We start from the raw sequence: 19,130 nt of genomic DNA on the forward strand, positions 1-19,130 counted from the left end.
GGGCAAGAAAATGATTAATAGAGAAAATATTAATCAGATTAATAATCCATCCTTTAAAAAAATCATTAGTTGCTGTCCTGTACAAAATAATTCAAAATGAGCTCCTCTTCAGCCAACTACAATCTAATAAAATCCTGCTGTCGAACTGATGCACAGGTCAGAATAATCCAATGATATGACAAATAACAGTCACAGTGCACACTTAACTGCACTGAGTACTTACAGCTTTAACATTTTTAAAACCGTTTCCTCAATATATACTTTCGACATACTTTCGTCTTTGCAAAAATGAGTCAGATTAACATTTTACATACCAAACATACAATTAGTTTATGATGATTTAGAAAAGAGGATGGACTGAAACAGATTAAACTACCCAACAGCATTTAAAACAGTTAAAATTAGACACACCAAAACCAACTACAATAATAAAATGCTACTTAAATCGAGGTGTTAATATGTGACATTTTCAGCGCAGGACTTCTAGTTGTAATGGAGGATCATCATATTGCAGTATTGCTAAGTAAGGAATCTTCAAGTAAAATTCCATTCACCTTCACTGTGGTGAGCAGAAAATACTGAGTACATGAGCATTAAAGAAAACCTAGCTCTTGGTAAAATTTTCATTCAAGTAAGCAAATTCAAAGCAGAAAAAACACTGGCTATTATTCATTAAGAGTTGAACATTTAAGAATTCAGGTAAGGTGGTCTGGTGGTCTGAGTTTGCAGATCTGATTCGGCAGTAAGCAAACAACCCACCATTTGTCATCAGATTTTAATCCAACAGCTACAAAAGTCTGAGCAGTACCGTCTACTACCTACTTAAACCCAACTTCGAAATGTCAAATAACTAAAACGCATATATTTTGTTCAAAGAAATGGAGAATGCAGCAAGAAAATCAAAACACATTGTAATATTTTTACTCAAGTTATGTGGAAACATAACACAATTATATTACATTATCTACCAAGCCCTTCTATCTTTAAAACTTGGTCTGACTGAGATCTTTATCTCTTTATCTCTCCCACTAAGTCAACTTTGGTCAACTCAAATGGACAAATGTTCTTGAAAAAAATGGTTAAAAAAATGACAGACAAAGGTTATGTTTAATCCCTCTTTATTTTGCAAAAACAAACAGTAAAGTGTGTAACACCACAGTCCTTTGCTAAGTCACAGGCATCCCCTTAAATCCTGATAGACAAACCTGCCTGTGACCAACCTCACTTATTTAAAAATCCTAACAATAAGTTCAATTCTTCCCCAAGTGACCTCAGATCTATTGAAATAATACTGCATGCCAAGCTAACAAAGCCAGAAATTCAACAGTAAAGATGAGAAACTCTAAAAGCAAACAACAGAGCAGTCAAAGCACGTCACACTGCAGCCTTTTCTTCAGACATACTGTAACTCTTACCAAATACACACATTTCCTGTCACGCCAACACATCAATTTCATGACTGTTTGTACTTTCTGCAAGCCTTTAAACGACACACTAGCACAGGACTGACAGCTAGATCTAAACAAGAAAAACTCTTTGGAAGGACATAAAGGCGAAGAGTGAAAGAACACGATGCCGTTTGTACATTCCTCTACAACTCACAACTAACAACTTTTGCTCCCAGAACCACGATGCTGAGCTACACTTTAACGTACTCTGATCAGTGTCCCTCAATAACTTTCTTTCTTGGATCCATATCAATGGCTAAGGAGGAATCTGGATCTAAATTTAGTTAGAAGGACCTGGACCATAAGTGAATCTGGATTGTACAAAAGAGGCTGCAACTTAAAATCAGGAAGATGTTCCTGTTATTCTGCACATCCAATGTATATTCATTAGAGGAAAAAAGTGGTAATCACACTGAATATAGAGAAGAAAAAAAACAGCTGAACTGCTCTCTATGGCTTAAAACTTTCAGGTCAGTTTTACGTTTTAGTGTTTTAACCCAAGCAAGCAATGCAGCAGCAGGTTGTTGTGTGTTTCATTGCTAAATGGAACAGAATAAGATGTTTCACTGATCAAATTACAACATCTGAAAAAGAAAAATGCGGTTATTGTATAGCATGGTGGCTTAGCAGCTGCGTTGTTAGCTTGGAAAATGTAACACTGATAGCATCACAAAGAGGTCTGTTGTGTCATTTTAAAGACTGAAAACACATGGAAAAATGAGGTAGCGAGGTAGCTACTTTGGGATGCTCTAAGTGTGCTCAAAGTGTTTCCTCATGATAAAATAAAATAAAATGAAAAAAAAGGTAAACCACAACCTTGGCTTCCAGCCATTCATTTTCACACCAAGGGAAGCAGAAGAATAACCTGAGGTGGGGTACTGTAAAGATGCTGGTGACTCAAAACGGCCCTAGCTTAAGAGATAACACTATAGGTTCACATCACAAGTGGGTGGGCAGTGATTAGGGTAACAGGATGTGGAGTGCTTTTTAGGCCAAACATGGTAGACTGAATGGCTCAGTTTTGTCCACAGCAGTTAAGGTACAAGAACTGTTGAGGCTATTAAAAAAAAACTGACTGCTGATTGGACTCATCAGGGACTATGAGGTCAAGACATGCAAATCAGAGTCATGTAACAGTAATTGGGCTATGCGGGCAACACTAATGGTCCCACAAAGCAGACATTGACCTAAAAGCTGTATCTTAACTTTAGAACTACATATTAGTTGCCTTGTATTTTAAGGGCAAAAAGAGAAAAGTGAAGGAGAAAGGCACATCCTCTTCTTCTGCAGCTAGTCATCATTCAGGAGCTGTTTACTGTGATGGAGGACAGAAAGACAAACGTTAATAGCACTGTTAATTCTTTAAATCATAAGTGTAGGACTGTGGACATGACTGGCAGAGATGTTTAATTCCAATCACTGTGTCCACAGTCTACTCTACCATGATATAAAGAATCAAGAACTCAGTACCTTGGTTGGAACTACTGCATTTGCATCCTAAGAAGACGTCGCTTACCCTGAGCAGCAGAGTTTAAAATCCACGTTAGAGTGATTTTTCTAAAGCCCACAATGAGCAAGATAAGCAAGCATGAAGATTTAATTACATACATTATATAGACAAGAGTATTTGGACATCTGACCATTACAACGCATTCTAAATACATTAATATGGACCCCCACCCCTTTGCACCTATATCAGCTTCCACTCTTCTGTGAAGGCTTTCCACAACATGTTGGAGTGTTTCTGTGGGAATTTGTGCCCATTCACGCAGGACAGCATTTGTGAGGTCACACACTGATGTTGGACCAAAAGGCCTGGCTCACAATCTCCGTTCCAGTTCAACCCAAAAGTGTTGGATGGGTTTGAGGTCAGGACTCTTTGTGGCCAGTCAAGTTCTTCCACACCAAACTCATCCAACCATGTCTTTATGGAGCTTTGCTTTGTGCGCTGGGGCACAGTCATGCTGGAATAGAAAAGGGCCTTCAACAAACTGTTGCCACAAAGTTGGAAGCATAGCATTGACCAAAATTACTTGAAGCATTAAGATTTCCCTTCGCTAAAGAAGAAAGCCTAGCCCAACCCCTGAAAAACGATCCCTGTTCAAATACTTTTGTCTATACAGTGTATCTAGTAATACGGAAGCATCCTGGTGATAAAAACTTTCTTGAAATACTGTGACACCAAGCCTGAAACATGAGAAGTGTAATCATTTATGACCCAGATTCCAAAAAATTTGGATGCTGTGTAAAACTTGCTGAAACTTTATACTTTCACTTGCAAACTAACCATTTACCACCAACAGTTTCACAAAAATATTTCTAATCCCATGTAGTAATATGCAATCATACAATCATATTTCACACTCTTATCACCTGTTACCAATGAACCTATTTACCCCTGGAATGTTCTGGACTGGTGTTTTTTGAGCAGAACATTCCCAGTATTTTGTTGTCCCAACTTGTCTGAAATGTGTTGCAGCAATCAAATTCAGAATACATATATATTACAAAAATCTATGAAGTTGATGAGATCAAACACTAAATGCACTGTTGTACTGTTTACATGTAAGTATATGTTTAAAAGGATTGGGAAATTATCAAATTCTGTTTCATTGATGTTTTATACAGAGTTCCAACTTTTTTTAGAATCTGAGAAGTATGTATTGATCAATATCCATAAAAATATTTTTTAAATCAATATGAGATATGCCTATAAACAAAGTTATGTGGTACCTCAGAAGCAGGGGCATCATCATCATCTGGAGCCGGGATGATTCTACCAGTCATAGTCCCCACTCCCAACACCTTGGGCCGTTTTTCCGCTTTAGGGTTTCCTTCCAGAACCACAACAATGTACTCTCTCTTAGGATCTTCTGCAGGAGTCTCTGCAAGGGCTGTAACTGCTTCTTCCACCAAAGGGCTGGCTAGTTCTGCAGTGGGGGCTTCTGCAACTTCTTCGACAACTGTGGTGAGTGGTTCTTCAACTAGAGCTGTGGTAACATCAGGTTCTGCTGGTGCCGGTGCCACTGCTGAACCTTCAACAATTGGTGCAGCCTCTTCTGGTCCTGTGGCTTCTTCTACCACTGGTGCTGGAGCATCAACAACTGGTGCGACCTCTACTGGTGTAGGAGCCTCAACAACAGCTGCAGCCTCTACTGGTGATGGAGTTTCTTCAACAACCGGTGTAGCATCTACTGGTGCTGGAGTTTCTTCAACAACTGGTGCCACCTCTACTGGTGTAGGAGCCTCTACTGGTGCTGGAGTTTCTTCAACAACCAGTGTAGCCTCTACTGGTGCTGGAGTTTCTTCAAAAACTGATGCAGCCTCTACTGGTGCTGGAGTTTCTTCAACAACTGGCACAGCCTCTATTGTTGCTGGAGTTTTTTCAGTAACTGGTGCGCGAGCCTCTTCTACTGGTGCAACCTCCACTGGTGTGGAAGCCTCTTCAACAGGCACAACCTCCACTGGCACTAGGGCCTCTTCTACAGGCGCAACCTCCACTGGTGCAGTGGCCTTTTCTACAGGCGCAACCTCCACTGGTGTGGGGGCCTCTTCAACTGGCGCAACCTCCACTGGTGTGGGGGCCTCTTCAACTGGCACGGCGGCCTCTTCAACTGGCGCAACCTCCATTGGTGTGGCGGCCTCTTCAACTGGCGCAACCTCCACTGGTGCAGGGGCCTCTTCTACAGGTGCAACCTCCACTGGTGAGGGGGCCTCTTCTACAGGCGTAACCTCCACTGGTGCAGGGGCCTCTTCTTCAGGCGTAACCTCCACTGGTACCGGGGCCTCTTCTTCAGGCGTAACCTCCACTGGTACCGGGGCCTCTTCTTCAGGCGTAACCTCCACTGGTACCGGGGCCTCTTCCATAGGCGCAATTGCCTTCTCAACTGGTGCAGTTTCTTCAACAGGCTTTGCCTCTACTGGTGCCAAGGACTCTTCCTCTTTGACATCTTCAACCGTAGGCGTCACCCCTTCCTGTATCTTCAGTACCTCTAAAGCAGAGGCCGCTGCCAGCAGCACTGCAACACAAAATCCAGCCATCCAAATATCACTGACGCTCAAGTTATATTTTTGCACATTTAGCCTACATAACTTGAGATGGACAACCAAAGTAACTTGTGAGACTCCTCTAGAGACAGAGGATTTAGCGCCAGTCTCATGGACTGTGACGACATGCAAGTGCAAGGTCAACACCTAGCAGTAGATGTTGTTGAAGATTAAGACATTACAGGAAAATTGTGTTAGTCAGTTGGAGCATTGATGCAGTCCCACAAACCTCCACATAAAGAGGAAATATATTCCTCCTGTGAATAATCTTACAGAATGCAAGATACTGGATTTTTGGTGTAGAAAAAGGTACGTATTTAAGAACTATGAAAATAAATAAATAAATAAATAAAAACAAATGCAAATGTGAAAAAAATGTATTTCTATCTGAAAATTTTAATTTAATGTTTAGAATACTGCATTGTATGACATACATTAACCTCTGTTTCAAAGCAGGATAGTGGAGGGCATACAAAAGTATAATCTGTAAACAGAGCTAGAGGCAGTAAAAGTCCTGAAACTCTTCTGCCGTCATCTAGATTTTTGTCAGCAAAAGTGTGGGGGTATCTGGATGCAGGGAAAATGGAGAGAAGTGTAACATTGTTCATTTGCCTGTACTATAGACATTATGATAAAAAAAAAAAGTTTCCCTGTAATAATAAATGAAAAGAGCATGCTCGTGTCTGCAAGTTCACCTAAGACTTAAAAGTTGCACTGAATAGCTAGAAATATTGTTATATAAAACCTCCAACACAAATGATGGTAATAAGACCAATTCAGACAAATTAAAGAAGGCATTAAACTTTTCCCAGTTTGATAAAAGCTTTATTGCATGGCTCGATGAATTACTATTCTGTTCACAGTGCTCATTATCCAGTTATAAGCAAAATAAAAATATGATCACATATGTTTTGAATCACTCGGTAACCTATTTATTCCTCTCACAGTTTCTCTGACCTTTTGATTTTTTTGAGAGTTTCACATTACAGTTAAGGATAATAACACACTGCAGCTGTTACAGAGTTTGTACACAATCTCAGAGCCGAAGGACGTACACAACCGTCTTACAGTTTAAGGATAAACAGGGCATGGACCAGCTCTGTGATAATTACAATGGTTAATGTCAAAACAAAATGGCATTATGGGCTGCATAACAAAAAGATACCAACGACATCACAGCATTCGAGGGGTGTTCCTGCTTTGTTCTCTTGCACTGTCTAATCAACTTGCGTTTCGTAGGCTTCAGGTATTCTAACGGGGGAAATGAGCAGGTTTTTAGTACTGTTCACTGTGTAGAATCTGCATGAATGATGGCTGCATTTAGAGTGATCACATTTATTTCACCCATAACTGCAAATGAGCGTCACATTAAGACCTTGCTGCCACCAATGTCTCACTGTAGTGTGCAGCTGGAAATAAAGAGGAACCTGCTGAGAAGATGGCTTCAATGGTTTTTAAACATCTCTCGGCCACATAATAATCTAAAGTATGATGGATATCATACACAGTGATCTGCGCTGCACACCAAAAAAAAAAATCTCAAGTCACCCTTGCGTGAAGAAACACTTAATTTGCACACAGTGCTGACCTTTACACCCACTCCAATAAATAATGAGAAAATATAAAGCTTTAGGAAGATGAAAAACAATGATGAATAACAGGAGAAACCAGGCAACTGAGGAGAAGCAGCTAACCTCTGGTGGTTCTTAACAGTGACAACGAGTAACCAGTTTTATTGTTTCTAGTGTTGTGAGGAAGGAAAAAGACCTGCTCTTTAATTTAAATGGGTTACAGATAGTCAAGTACGTGTCTGGTAATGTGTGTGCGCACACGTGTGTGTGTGTGTGTGTGTGTCCCTGTAGTGAATGTGTAGAACCTCAGGCCTCAGAGGAACCTGACTCTTCCTCAGATGAAGAAGTCGTACCGTTGCTTTCAGGCTCCTCAGTAGCGACAGCTGGTGGTTCTGCAACAGCCTGGGCAGCCTCCTCAACAGCTTCGGCCACTTGGGCCACTTCTTCTGCAACGGTCTCCACTTCCTGCGCAGCCTCGGCAATGACCTCCGCTGCCTCAGCAACAACCTCAGCAGTCTCTGCGACTGCGTCAGCAACTGCCTCCACTACAGCCTCTGCCTCGCCATCAGCAGCGACCTCCTCTTCGCCAACCTCAGCCTCTGCACTGGCCTCCTCAGCAGCTGCCGCCGCCGCCTCCTCCTCCTCTCCACCTGCACCACAAGAACCACAGCAAGAGTATGAGCCAGGGCATTGGTTTGTTTGTGAACATTTTCTGTTGTCTGGTACAATGAGCAGCCAGTAGTCAATCTTCACTGCACAAACCCCCACCACCCACCCAATCTATCACTGGTGCAGTCACTGCTTTTGCTGTCTTCTATAGACATGTACTGTTCAAAATCTTGCATTTAAGAAGATAAACCAGGCAAAACATTCTTTTCTAAAGTAATATATTTTGATTCATATTTAAAAACAGCACCATACATGATCTACCATCAGTAGCTGTGTTTCCATCCAAGGTGTGAGATGGACAACAGAGAGAGAAATTCCTAAAATGTTATGTAGTACCCATAAAATCTTGTTTAAAGCACACTCAGACATAAAACTGTCACCTTTTCTTGGAAATTCAAAGAAGCTTTACATGAGCAGGAAAGTAAGTAATCAAATGGTACGAACTTTTATAAACTCAAACTCTAACTCAAATTTCACAGTCAGTGAAAAACAAAAATCTTGATGGCAACTTGGACTTTTGCAGCAAGCACACTGACTTGAGAAATTACTTGTCTTCAAAAGATTTTAAATTTTAGTTTGACTTTCATTTGATGTTTTGGTGAATTAACATTAAGGAAATGGCAAGCTGAATGTCATTCTCCCGATTATCATCATCCATTTCCCTATGAATCTGGTGCGCAGCCACAGAGGAGCAACAACACTGTGGTGAACACACCTGCAGCTGCTGAGACGTCTTAACATTTGGCTGTAATAACTTTACACAAGGCTCCAACTAAAGACACACTAAATGCAATGTCTGCAGTATCACAATAAATGATGCTGAATCGACCACAACAAACTTATCAGGCAGCTGAAAACACAACTGATAGGTGAGTCATTTGGTAATGGGAAAGTTAACATTAGCACCACAATATGCTTAGCTCAGCATCAGCTATCTAACGTTAGCCTTTACTGAACATTTTGAAAAGATGAGGGAGCATTTGTTTGCTTGCCAGGTGAGTTTTTGCTCATAAAAAATGCTGGCAATATTATGACTCAGCAACAGACAAGTGAGACATTTCTTCTTTATGTAGGACCTCGATACTTGATGTATACTGCAGAAGCATGTTCATATAACAAGGTAAGCTTTCAGTGTGTAATTTGGAGTTTCCGTGGAAATTTTTGACCATTCATGCAGTAGAGGTCAGACACTGATGTTGGACAAAAAGGCCTTCTTCCACACCAAACTCATCCAACCATGTCTTTATGGAGCTTTGCTTTGTGCACTGGGGCACAGTCGTGCTGGAATAGAAAAGGGCCTTCAACAAACTGTTGCCACAAAGTTGGAAGCATAGCATTGTCCAACATGTCTTGGTGTGCTGAAGCATTAAGATTTCCCTTCACTGGAAGTCAGGGACCAAGCCCAAACCCTGAGGAACAGCCTCTGTGAATAATTTTGCCTATATAATGTATGTTGCTTGCTGCAACAGACTGACATGACTGAAAGGGCAAGAAACTGGAAGTAAATTAGGGCACAACAAATAATATACAAGACGGTTTAGGATCCTCCTGCACATGGGCTTCATTGGAATTCACTGGAAAAGTTTTAGCATTACTTCTCATTTGTTCGAATTTGATTTATTTTTAAAAAGCGACAGCCCTAAACTGTAGATGACAGAAATACACGTGCTGACTCTCTCTCTGTTGAATTTCAGGTACTTTCAGACAGACAGCGGTCCAGCCTCCATTGTTTTTGGTGTAAGCATAATGGCAGCAGTGAGCTGGGCTCAGCGGTGACCAGACTCGCACAGCTCTTTGCAGCTGCTTTTGGAGTTTATGCTGGTTCAGGTTTATCAACTTGCCACCACAGCTTGCTGTGTGACCATGGAAACCACAGAGGCACAGTATACAGGAGCTGATTTCATTGGTATACGAGTTTCCTGAATGATTCACCTCATCACCAGCACAGAACAGACTGAGCAATGAAAATGAACGTAAGCTTCGTACGTGCATAACAGCTGGTAGGATCGGAGGTGTCGACGGAAATACTTCCTACTGCTGCTGGTCCAAAACAGAACAGAGGCAACCAATCCCTGTCCGTCTGAAAAACACCTTATGCACATCTAACAACAGACATCCAGTGTTTCTGTAGCTGGAGTGAGCATCTTACGCCATCCTTTCTGACACAAGTCTCTGGCAGAGGGTAAATAAATAGGAGATTGACTGTGCCAAACTGTTTGATGGAAACGCAGCTACTAACAGATGATCATACTTCCTCGGAGGCTGATCCAGAAGTACTCCTTGAAGACCTGCCACCCCAAACCTTACCACCGCCACAGTGAATACATCATCTGACAAAACCCAGAGGCGACACCTTTACTCCATAAACTGCATGCAAACGCAAAGACAGGGAGGAGCATGACAAAGACAAGAGGGAGGGGAGGAGGGGGAGGGACAGGAGTGCAGGTTAAAGTGCAGGGTAGAGGGGGTGAAGGTGAGTCTTGGTTCTTACCATCCAATTAACAAGCTATCTGTTATCTGGAAGTGTGAAAGTAAGTCTGACTGAGGGAGACAGCCCAGGTAGGTTGTGCGTCTTTAATTTTTACTGAGGATACCTCCACCATTTGTTCTGCATTCACAAACAGACACCAAACTGTGGGAGAATGGCTCAGGGACCAACTCAGACTGGAGCTTTGACTATTGGAAGTGATAGTAGCCTGTCGGGTACACTGGCTTTTCATGCTAGCACTTAAAGCAGGAACACTATGGCTGTTGAGGCTCTGCTGCATGGAGGAGCCACACGTCCTTTCCCGCTTTAAATTTTTATTTTAAAAGTCTTTATATGTACTGCCAACATTCCTTATCATAAAAACTCAGGTCTCTCCTGTCTAATGTGACAACTCTATCTGTATAGGTCTATGTCATGGCCATCAGTTTCTATTTAATTGAGCTTTATTTGATTTATTTGATCTCATGACACTTTCCCATTAGAGCAGGTCTACACTAAACTCTTTAATTAAACTGTAATATAGAGAACTCAACATTCTACAACTCTGAAAATATGTGACATGAAACAGTGCTGAACGTAAATCTTACTAACAGCTAACAGAGCACTTGGAATAATGCTAATGGTGTACTATCACTCACAATAGTGTATGCTAACGTTTTTGATCGCCAATTTCGCTGAGCGACTAGTAACACAATGTTTTCACATTCAAAACCACAGCATTGGTGACAAATGACGTAGTCCATCAACAGCAGAAGAATCTGGCAGAATTGGTTTGTGGTACTTCTGCCAAGTCCATTTATCCTCTTCACAGATTAACACGTTAACATTTAGCAGCAAAAGGCAAACAGAGTGAAGAAAGGAGCACAGAATCAAGATCCTTCACAGAACTGTCCAGAGGTTTTAGGCTGAGGAGAGGACTCTTTCTTTCTTAGCAGTACAGGAGAGGAGGAAAGGAGGAGAGAGGGGATTTGTATTCCTGTTCAGATCCAAAAGTCCAGTTCTAGGGTGAATATCCATGCGGCCACAGAGGACCTTAGCTTTACCATTACACTGAAAAGAGTAAAGACACAAAGAGTTAGAGAAACGGAAAGAAGAAATGTAGCTTTTTAAAAAAGCCATGTTCAATTTACACAGCAGTGCCATAGTCAATCTAAGCCACGCAGGCTAAGCATGTGAAAAATGGTAATGGCTGATAGCAAGATGAGCTGGTGATGCCAACGGTGAGAGCTGTATGAGAAGAAGCCTTAGTCATGAGAAAATTATGACAGTCACCAGTTTGTCCAACTTGGGGCGGAGACATTTGAAAGAAAATGCAGGACTCTGTATTTAAAGCCTAGCAAACTTCTGCTGATACAGGAGGCATGAAGACACGGTAGAGAATGGGGACGGGGTGGAACCGGGGGCTGAGTGGTGTTAAAGGAGGGGACAGATTTGATGATTGGGTTTTTTGGCCAGGAGGGTAAAAATCAGGAAAGACTGAGGTCACACAGGAGGAAACACTTGTCACCACTACGTTGACCATGCATGACCAAACTCGATAAAGTAAGTGGGACTTTTGTTTTACGTGTTCCCAAATACAAGCAGACGTTACCTTCAGATAAACTTTAGAGGTGCTACTTTCATTTCAACTATGAGAATTTAAAACTTGTGACTTGAAAATAATTTGTATTGTCAATTTACTGTTAAGAGGAAAACATCCGCACCATTTGTGTGTGCGATCGTATTTCTGCTCCTTCTTCATGAATCTGCTCCCAGCTCACAACTGAGGTTTTCAAGCTTACGTCAATTCAGTTGAGTTTTTGTCATTTTTCCTCCCCCACATTTCTTCTTCTTCTTCTGCTGCTTCCTGCTTGTTACAAATAAACACTGTACTTCCAACAGAAATTGGTTTGTTAGTGTACGTTTTTGATTTGAAAAGGCTTTGCATCTAAAATATGTATATATGACATGGCTTTGTAGTTATACAACACGCTCATGTCTTTTTTATTCATCTCTGATTTTTCCATTCGCAATTCCTATATTATCTGTAGATATTTTAAATTCAGTGTACAACATTTGGTTGATTTCATTCGCATGTTCAAATCTTTGAACTGTCAAACTGTGATTAGTGACTCAGTGATTAGTGTGATCATGAGCTACTGCTGTAATGAGGAGAGTGAAATTATTACAAGCACAACCAAGGCCATGCCAACTTTTCCTTGAATCCAGGTCAGCATTTCAGTGAAGCACTCAGGCAGTGACAAATGAATGAAATGAAGGCATCTGTGATGACAAGACTCACCCTCTGCATCATCGCTACCTGCAAGCAAACAGAAACATCAGCATTAGTTTCCAATAGAAACAAGTTGCAGTAAAGCAGTAAAGAAATGTATGGGTCACCACGGAAAACTACGGTTTGTTTAGTCAGCATTGCTGAAATAAATTTCAAGCAATTCTGTTACACATTATGGCATAAGGAAAAGCTGCTGCTTATTGTTTACTACCCCAATTTAATTTCTGTCACAGCTTTAGTGCTTTTGACACATATTTGAATAAGTCTGATTGCATCTATAACTAAAGCTGAAACAATTAGTCGATTAAGCAAACAAATGAAAACAACAACTGTTTAATTTATTTTTTTCAAGCATTTACTGGTTCCAGGTCATGAATGTCAGGATGTGATGCTTTTCTTTTTAATGATAGTAAATGAAAGATCTCTGGGTGTGACAAAAGAAACAAATTAAAGTTCTGAGAAATTGTGATAAGCATTACTGATGATTTTTGGACATCTTTTAGACTAAATGATCATAATCATTAAATGCAAGCCTACAGGTCACGCTATTGGCATTTGTAGATGCTCTCGTCCGTTCGTTCTCTTAAAAGTAGAGTGAGAGCACGCAGTAGCTCACACAGTGGATTTCATCTCCTTGCATCAGGACTGTGCCCAGCGACGCTGCTCGTACTGCTGGTATCTCTACCCTGTCTGCTGCCATGTTTGCTCTAATCATACTAGCATCAAGTAAACTGATGTTATGACTGTGTGTTAAGAGTCTGCTAGCCACAACAAACAAAAAGCTATCAGTGATCACAAGCTCTGATTCAAACAGGATATACAGAGTCGCGTGTGCTGGACCAGAGGATGTTTGTGCTTAGAGGAAACGAACTGTGTAAGAGAATACAGGGAGTTCAGCTCAGGGACGTCCAGTGGTCCTGCACAGTAAAGAATGACTAATGTGAGCGTCTTGGCAGATCCAAGACATATGTTGATCCGGATATGGGGGGGAAAAAAGCTGACGTTTTTACAATTTTGACAATTTGTTTCCAAGAATTTCACTCTTATCAGGGTGGAAAAACAACACTGGAACACAATTTAATAGTAACTAAACTTTCACACTGAACAAAAAACACAGCACATCCGGCATCAATCCCACATCAACGGACTCTGCAGTAGTCGCAGGTCTTCATGGGCTCCGACTCCACTCAGCACACAAAATTTTGACCCTTTTCTGAAGCAACGCTATGATGTACGTTGAAGTTAAGGACGTTGTTGCATGCATAAATTTCCATCTGTCATCAGTCAGGCAACACACAAAACATGTGTCAGTTTGCTCAGTTGTGATTGGTTATCCTTGAAAACAAAAAGTAGTAAGTGGACCTTTATTTTTGAGAAACTGAACTATTCTTATGAGCTTCATCTGCTCTCCACTTTGTAAATGGGCAAAAACCCCCACAGAAACACTCCAAATCTAACACAGCCCCAAAGGAGAGACACATGCCACACCAAGGTCCATGCACCTAGAATCTGTTGGTGTATTGATCAAGTGTCCGAATACCTTTGTCTATATAGTAAATGACAAAACAGTACATGTGTCGAGCTCTGCCATTAGCTACAGTCAAAGTCTGCATCTCTTCAGAAAGACTCCAAGATGACAGAAATGAGCACTAGTACGTGTGGATAAAATCCATACAAATGAACCCTGTCACTGGTTGTGTTTAAATGCTAATTAAACACATTAGTCTTTCAATTTAAGACAAATACAGTATTGTTAAATGTGATGAAATGGTTCTATTTTCCACACTCATTTCAGCACCAGGTGTTGTCTACAGCCGGACCCTCAGGTTTGGCAGTGGATTTACCTCAACGTGTCTGGGATTTTATGAAATTTAAGAATCCTCCCATTAAGCTAAAGTTTCTAATTTCTTTTCGAGGAATAAATATTTCCAGTAGCTCGATGGTTTAATAAGAGCAGTTCTGTATTGGACCAAAGATGGTTTGGTTGGGCCAATGCCAAAACTGATATTACGGAGTAAAGAAAATTCAGACAAACTTAACGGCCAATATTCAGTCCAACATGACATCCATGAACTCAAATTGTACACTTCAACAGGAATTTGAATGATTAATTCTGTAAAGAATTTACATATAATTATTTTATGGCCCCTTTTTCTAAATTACTAGCATTTCAGCATTATGAGCCTTTTAAAAAAGAGAAATAAAAGTTACCATGTTGGCACCTATTGGACAACATACATAAGATAAGATAATCCTTAAGATAAGATTGTCCTTTATTAGTCCCATAAGTGGGAAATTACATACATGCCAATACCAATACATACTGGCAATATAATGTCAGATGACTATCGTATTACTACATCTCTGTATGCTCAGTTACTCAAAGCTGTTAAGTCAGTTTGCTTAAACATAACACACAATGTCAAGTGTTTATTCATTCACTCATTCATTGATAAATGGGAGGCTTATCATGGAATGGCAGGCAACACTCTGATACAGTATATACGCTCTTATAGGGAAACAGCTGGACACATCATAACCCTCATTAACACATAGACAACAACACTGTTCACAGCAGCTTCCACTTGCATCCTGCCCATATGTGGACCTGCACCAGTGTCTCCAGGTGTGACATGTTGTCTGACTGCAGATGTTTGCTTTTGTGAGGCGGCTGTAACTTCAGCTTCTACACTGAGTGCATAATAACATTTCTTATAACACGATTGCTGTCAAATACTGAAGCTGTTTATCAAATACTAAATGCTCAGAACTGTTACGCTGATAACCATAAAATACGTTTCTCAAACAAATACACGTTTAACTGGAGCAGGTCTAAAATGAAACCATCAGAACCAAACGCTACCTGGTTTGGACCAACACGACAAGATCCAGTGAGATACTTACTCCTGGGGGGCCATGGTTTGGGTACCCACTCGGTCTTGGGTCGGGCATTGATTTCCGCAACGCGCTCACTGAACCTGATGCTGTCTGTCGTCATAGTATTGTATGTCTGAGGAGAGAGCAAGAGTGCAAATCTGATATTTCTGATTATTTCTCTTCTTGAAACAAAAAGTTTCACAAGACCAGCTTATATGTGCAAACTGTGTAGCTGAACCCTTTGTTGAAGACATGTTAGTGGTGTCAACCTTGCTTAAAGCATGTTTGTGTAATCAGATGTGTTGAACTGCTACACACAATACGACTTACATATGACATAGCACCAACAAAAGCTCCACCACACAGCAAGACGTAGACTATGTTCTCCCCAGACCCACCAGGAACCGAGGACATCGGTCGCCGCTGCACAGCTGGATGGGGTTAAAAAGGTCACATGTTAGATCCTTCCCAAACCGGTTATCAATTATTTGTTAACTCATGAGATTTTCCCTTGCACAGCGACATGTATTAGGATGCTCTCAGAGAAACAGCCTCTCATGGAATACAGTGACAGAAAGATGATTCAAGCAGCTGATAAATCTAAATCCGCTCTGCCTCCATGCGTCCCCTTTATCGATGATTCCGGAAAGACGCTCCGAAAAGATCCTACAGGATATGAACAATGCACAGCACAAGCCCATAAGCTTCAGCTCCCTCAGTGTCACGGGGATCAGAGCGAAAACGCCCTCAGGTGCTCTACTGGCTCACGATGCGTCCTGCTTTAGCACAATAGATTTAGAAGGCCAAAAATATACCTGTCAGCACTTGTTTGACGCATGCAAGGTGATTCGCTCTTCGCAGTGCACATATTGAAGGAAAAGAGACAGTTTGGTTCTGGCCTGTTATGCTCACAGATTTAAATGTATTGCAAGGAGCTCCAAATTCTGCAGTTAGTTTTGGACAATTTCTGCAATTTCAGGTGATGAAGTGGGAAGAGAAGTCAAATCAACGCTTGAGGCACAAGTCAAACTCTGCTTCATGTAGTTTGGCACTGCATTTTATTTGCTGGCAGAACATCTGGCACCAGCCCACTAAAGGAAATGAGGCAAGCAAGTTTTGTTTGCTATGGAAAAAACAGACAACACCTCTTACCCATACTGTGCACATCACCTTTCACTTAAACCGTCTGCAAATAGCACAAAATCCCACTTCAAAACACATGTGGCACAGTTAAATCTGATTTAATGCACCCTATGAGCGAAATACAAAGTTAATAGTTGAAGGTTTTAACCTCCTGGTATTGTCAGAACTAATCCAGTGACCAGGCCACGACTCCCTACTACCCTGTTATTTATACTGGCTAATCGGCTCAAGTCAAAGGTTTGAGATGGGGGATAAGGTGGTGAAAATGCATGACCGGTGGAGGGGACGTGGCTCATGAAGTCACAGGATTACAGCATGATACCCTTCTCTGGATAAGTGGGACCACTGGGGCGGAGAACCGCTGCAGAGTCAAGGTCTGGTGTCCAGCAAACCTCGAGTAGGACACCCACCCACACACCTGCTGCAGTCTTTTTTTAGGCCTGGCGAGTCGGGATCCAGAAGCCAGAAAGTGTTGTGAGGCAGTCGGCCAGGTGAGGACGGAGTAGCCAGGACATTAGGAAGGGAGGCCAGGCACTTGAATGTACGCTTCCTCGGGCAAACGCCGGCGGTTTCCGCTGCCACCATGTGCCGTTCAATGTTGTGTAACGCTGTGAGAAGTGCGGGCAGAAGCTGCGGCCACCGACAGGCCAGCAGCACAAGCTCTTAAACACTGTGGAGGTATGGCGTGCTGCCTCCGCACTCTTTACGTTACGCCACCTTCACACGCGCACACCACGTGACCAACAGCGGCGACCATGTTCGCACGCCACCCGCAGTATGGTGAAGGTCATACATACGCCGTGTGTATATGTGCTGTACATAAATGTTTCAGCCGGAGCGGAAATCTGAGTGAAGGTAACTTCACGGAGCACAACATCGCGTTCCTCGTCGGTGTGAATCAGCACGAGCGGTTCGGTTTAAAATGTGACACACTCCGTCTGTGCCGGCAAACAGCGGATTACTGATCCGGTCTGCCAGTCTGCTGCCCAGCTTACCCCCCCGGCAGAGGACATGCAAACGTGGGTTTCGTGTTATTATGAAATACTCCAACCGGGGCGCAACGTTACCTCCACGAGGAGCAACCCAACACATTACACAAGGGAAACACACGGGACAAGACAAAAGTGTTTGCTGTTCCAAAAAACAAAAGCCACGCTGACCTTCACATCACACGGGGCAGCCATTGCTGTCCTGCAGCTGGGGGATGCAGCTATGCGGGGACGCTGACATGAGGACAGAGTGTACTACTGCACCGAGTACAGTCAACGCGACAGATGGCGAACAGAAACGGGCAAACATTCACGTTTGTTTTCGGTTTTAAGGCTTTTTTGGCTGCCTGATGAAACTCACCATCCCGGGGCAACCTGTACGCTGCCGTCCGTGCCAAAGGCCCGCACCTTTGCCAGGCTGCTCTGCAGGAAAACATCTCGGCTCTCCCAGGGCTACGACAGGAATGCTGCAGCTTCAGCAAATGCAGGATGAGTGAAGGCTCTGGCTCGCTCGGGTCCGCTCAGAGAAACGTGCGCGGGGGCGGAGTGCAGACCTGCCCTCTGTTGCGCAACATCGGTTTCACGGTATGAAGGGCGGTTAATGCCGCAGAGCGACAGCAAGTATGAGGAATCGCTCGCACCCCGCAGGAGGCTGGGTTTATGGGAATAGTTTTTAAAGGGCGGATCCATGATTTTTTATGTTATGAGTTTCTGTCGCTTATGCATATAAACATTTGTCCAAGTGCTATTTCCCCAAGCCCTTCCTAAAAACTTTTCCCCACGTGACCTGACGTAGCTTAAAACCCTGAGCTCACCTGTGACTTGCTGACTCCTCGAGCCGCAGGTGTGTCTGTTTGAGCATGGCTGCGGGCAGGACAAAGCAGGCGCTCTCAGGCTGAATTCATTATAAATCTGTGAATGTGGCATCTTTTTGTGCTTTAGAACATCACCGCCATGAAACGATCGGAAAATTACTTTTCATTTCTCTGAGTCAATCAGAAATATCAAATATTAAATATTCATAGATGTAAATATGAATATTAATACATATTCGCCGTACATGGGCATAGCAGGAATTTAAAATGGGGGTCTGGGAACATCTCTCACAGAGTAGTTGTCAAAGACCCACCAGACTTGGCCTCTAACTGGCTTACCCTCATACTACAATAAATAGCTTTAAATGGAACAGTTGGAGTCTCTCCGCTTGTGTCTGTGTTTTTCTAGTGGGTGTTTTTATAAAACCCACAGCCCGCAGTGGTGCTGATACAGTGGGACGTCCAGACAGAGCAGACAGACCGGGCTGCCCCTCCACGCTCACCAAGGCTGGACATCGACAGACGGGGACAGGACTGACTTTGCTGACATTAATTGGTTTCAGCGGGTTGTTTGTGAGACGGACACTCGATCTGTCTGTTGTGTGTAGCCCAGAGAGGAGTGTGGTCTGGCATAAATTGGACAAACCAAACAAACCCTCAAGCAAAGAATATCAGAGCACAAAACTGCAATATGGATTATGCAATTGCAGCACATTATGCAGAAGCAACTCACGGTTCTCCCTCTTATTCATTAGTTCAAGGTTGTCCTGCTCTAAAAGGTGCAAGTAGAAAGAGAAATGCAGTGTGTATA

The 19,130-nt window shown here is 42.3% G+C and overlaps 1 protein-coding gene across 5 annotated transcripts; it reads right to left on the reverse strand.

Annotated features, from left to right (window-relative positions):
• Positions 1-1,101: 1,101 nt before the first annotated feature.
• mgarpa (mitochondria localized glutamic acid rich protein a) lies at positions 1,102-18,167 on the reverse strand. Of its 5 annotated transcripts, none has more exons than XM_046405818.1 (9): positions 17,866-18,166; positions 15,703-15,803; positions 15,400-15,505; positions 12,505-12,522; positions 7,420-7,716; positions 5,253-5,467; positions 4,182-5,180; positions 2,919-2,965; positions 1,102-2,763 (listed from the first exon to the last, which is right to left on the reverse strand). In XM_046405818.1, exons 1-8 carry the CDS (start codon positions 17,939-17,941, stop codon positions 2,930-2,932), a joined length of 1,848 nt encoding a protein of 615 aa, XP_046261774.1. In that variant the 5' UTR covers positions 17,942-18,166; the 3' UTR covers positions 1,102-2,763; positions 2,919-2,929. The 5 variants fall into 5 exon arrangements, with proteins under 5 accessions (XP_046261774.1, XP_046261775.1, XP_046261772.1 ...); XM_046405819.1 differs by having other exon boundaries at positions 4,182-4,598; positions 4,695-5,467; XM_046405816.1 differs by having other exon boundaries at positions 4,182-5,467; positions 17,866-18,167.
• Positions 18,168-19,130: the final 963 nt, after the last annotated feature.

The sequence above is a fragment of the Scatophagus argus genome, chromosome 12 (assembly GCF_020382885.2).
Source record: "Scatophagus argus isolate fScaArg1 chromosome 12, fScaArg1.pri, whole genome shotgun sequence".
In the NCBI taxonomy this organism is placed as follows: domain Eukaryota; kingdom Metazoa; phylum Chordata; class Actinopteri; family Scatophagidae; genus Scatophagus; species Scatophagus argus.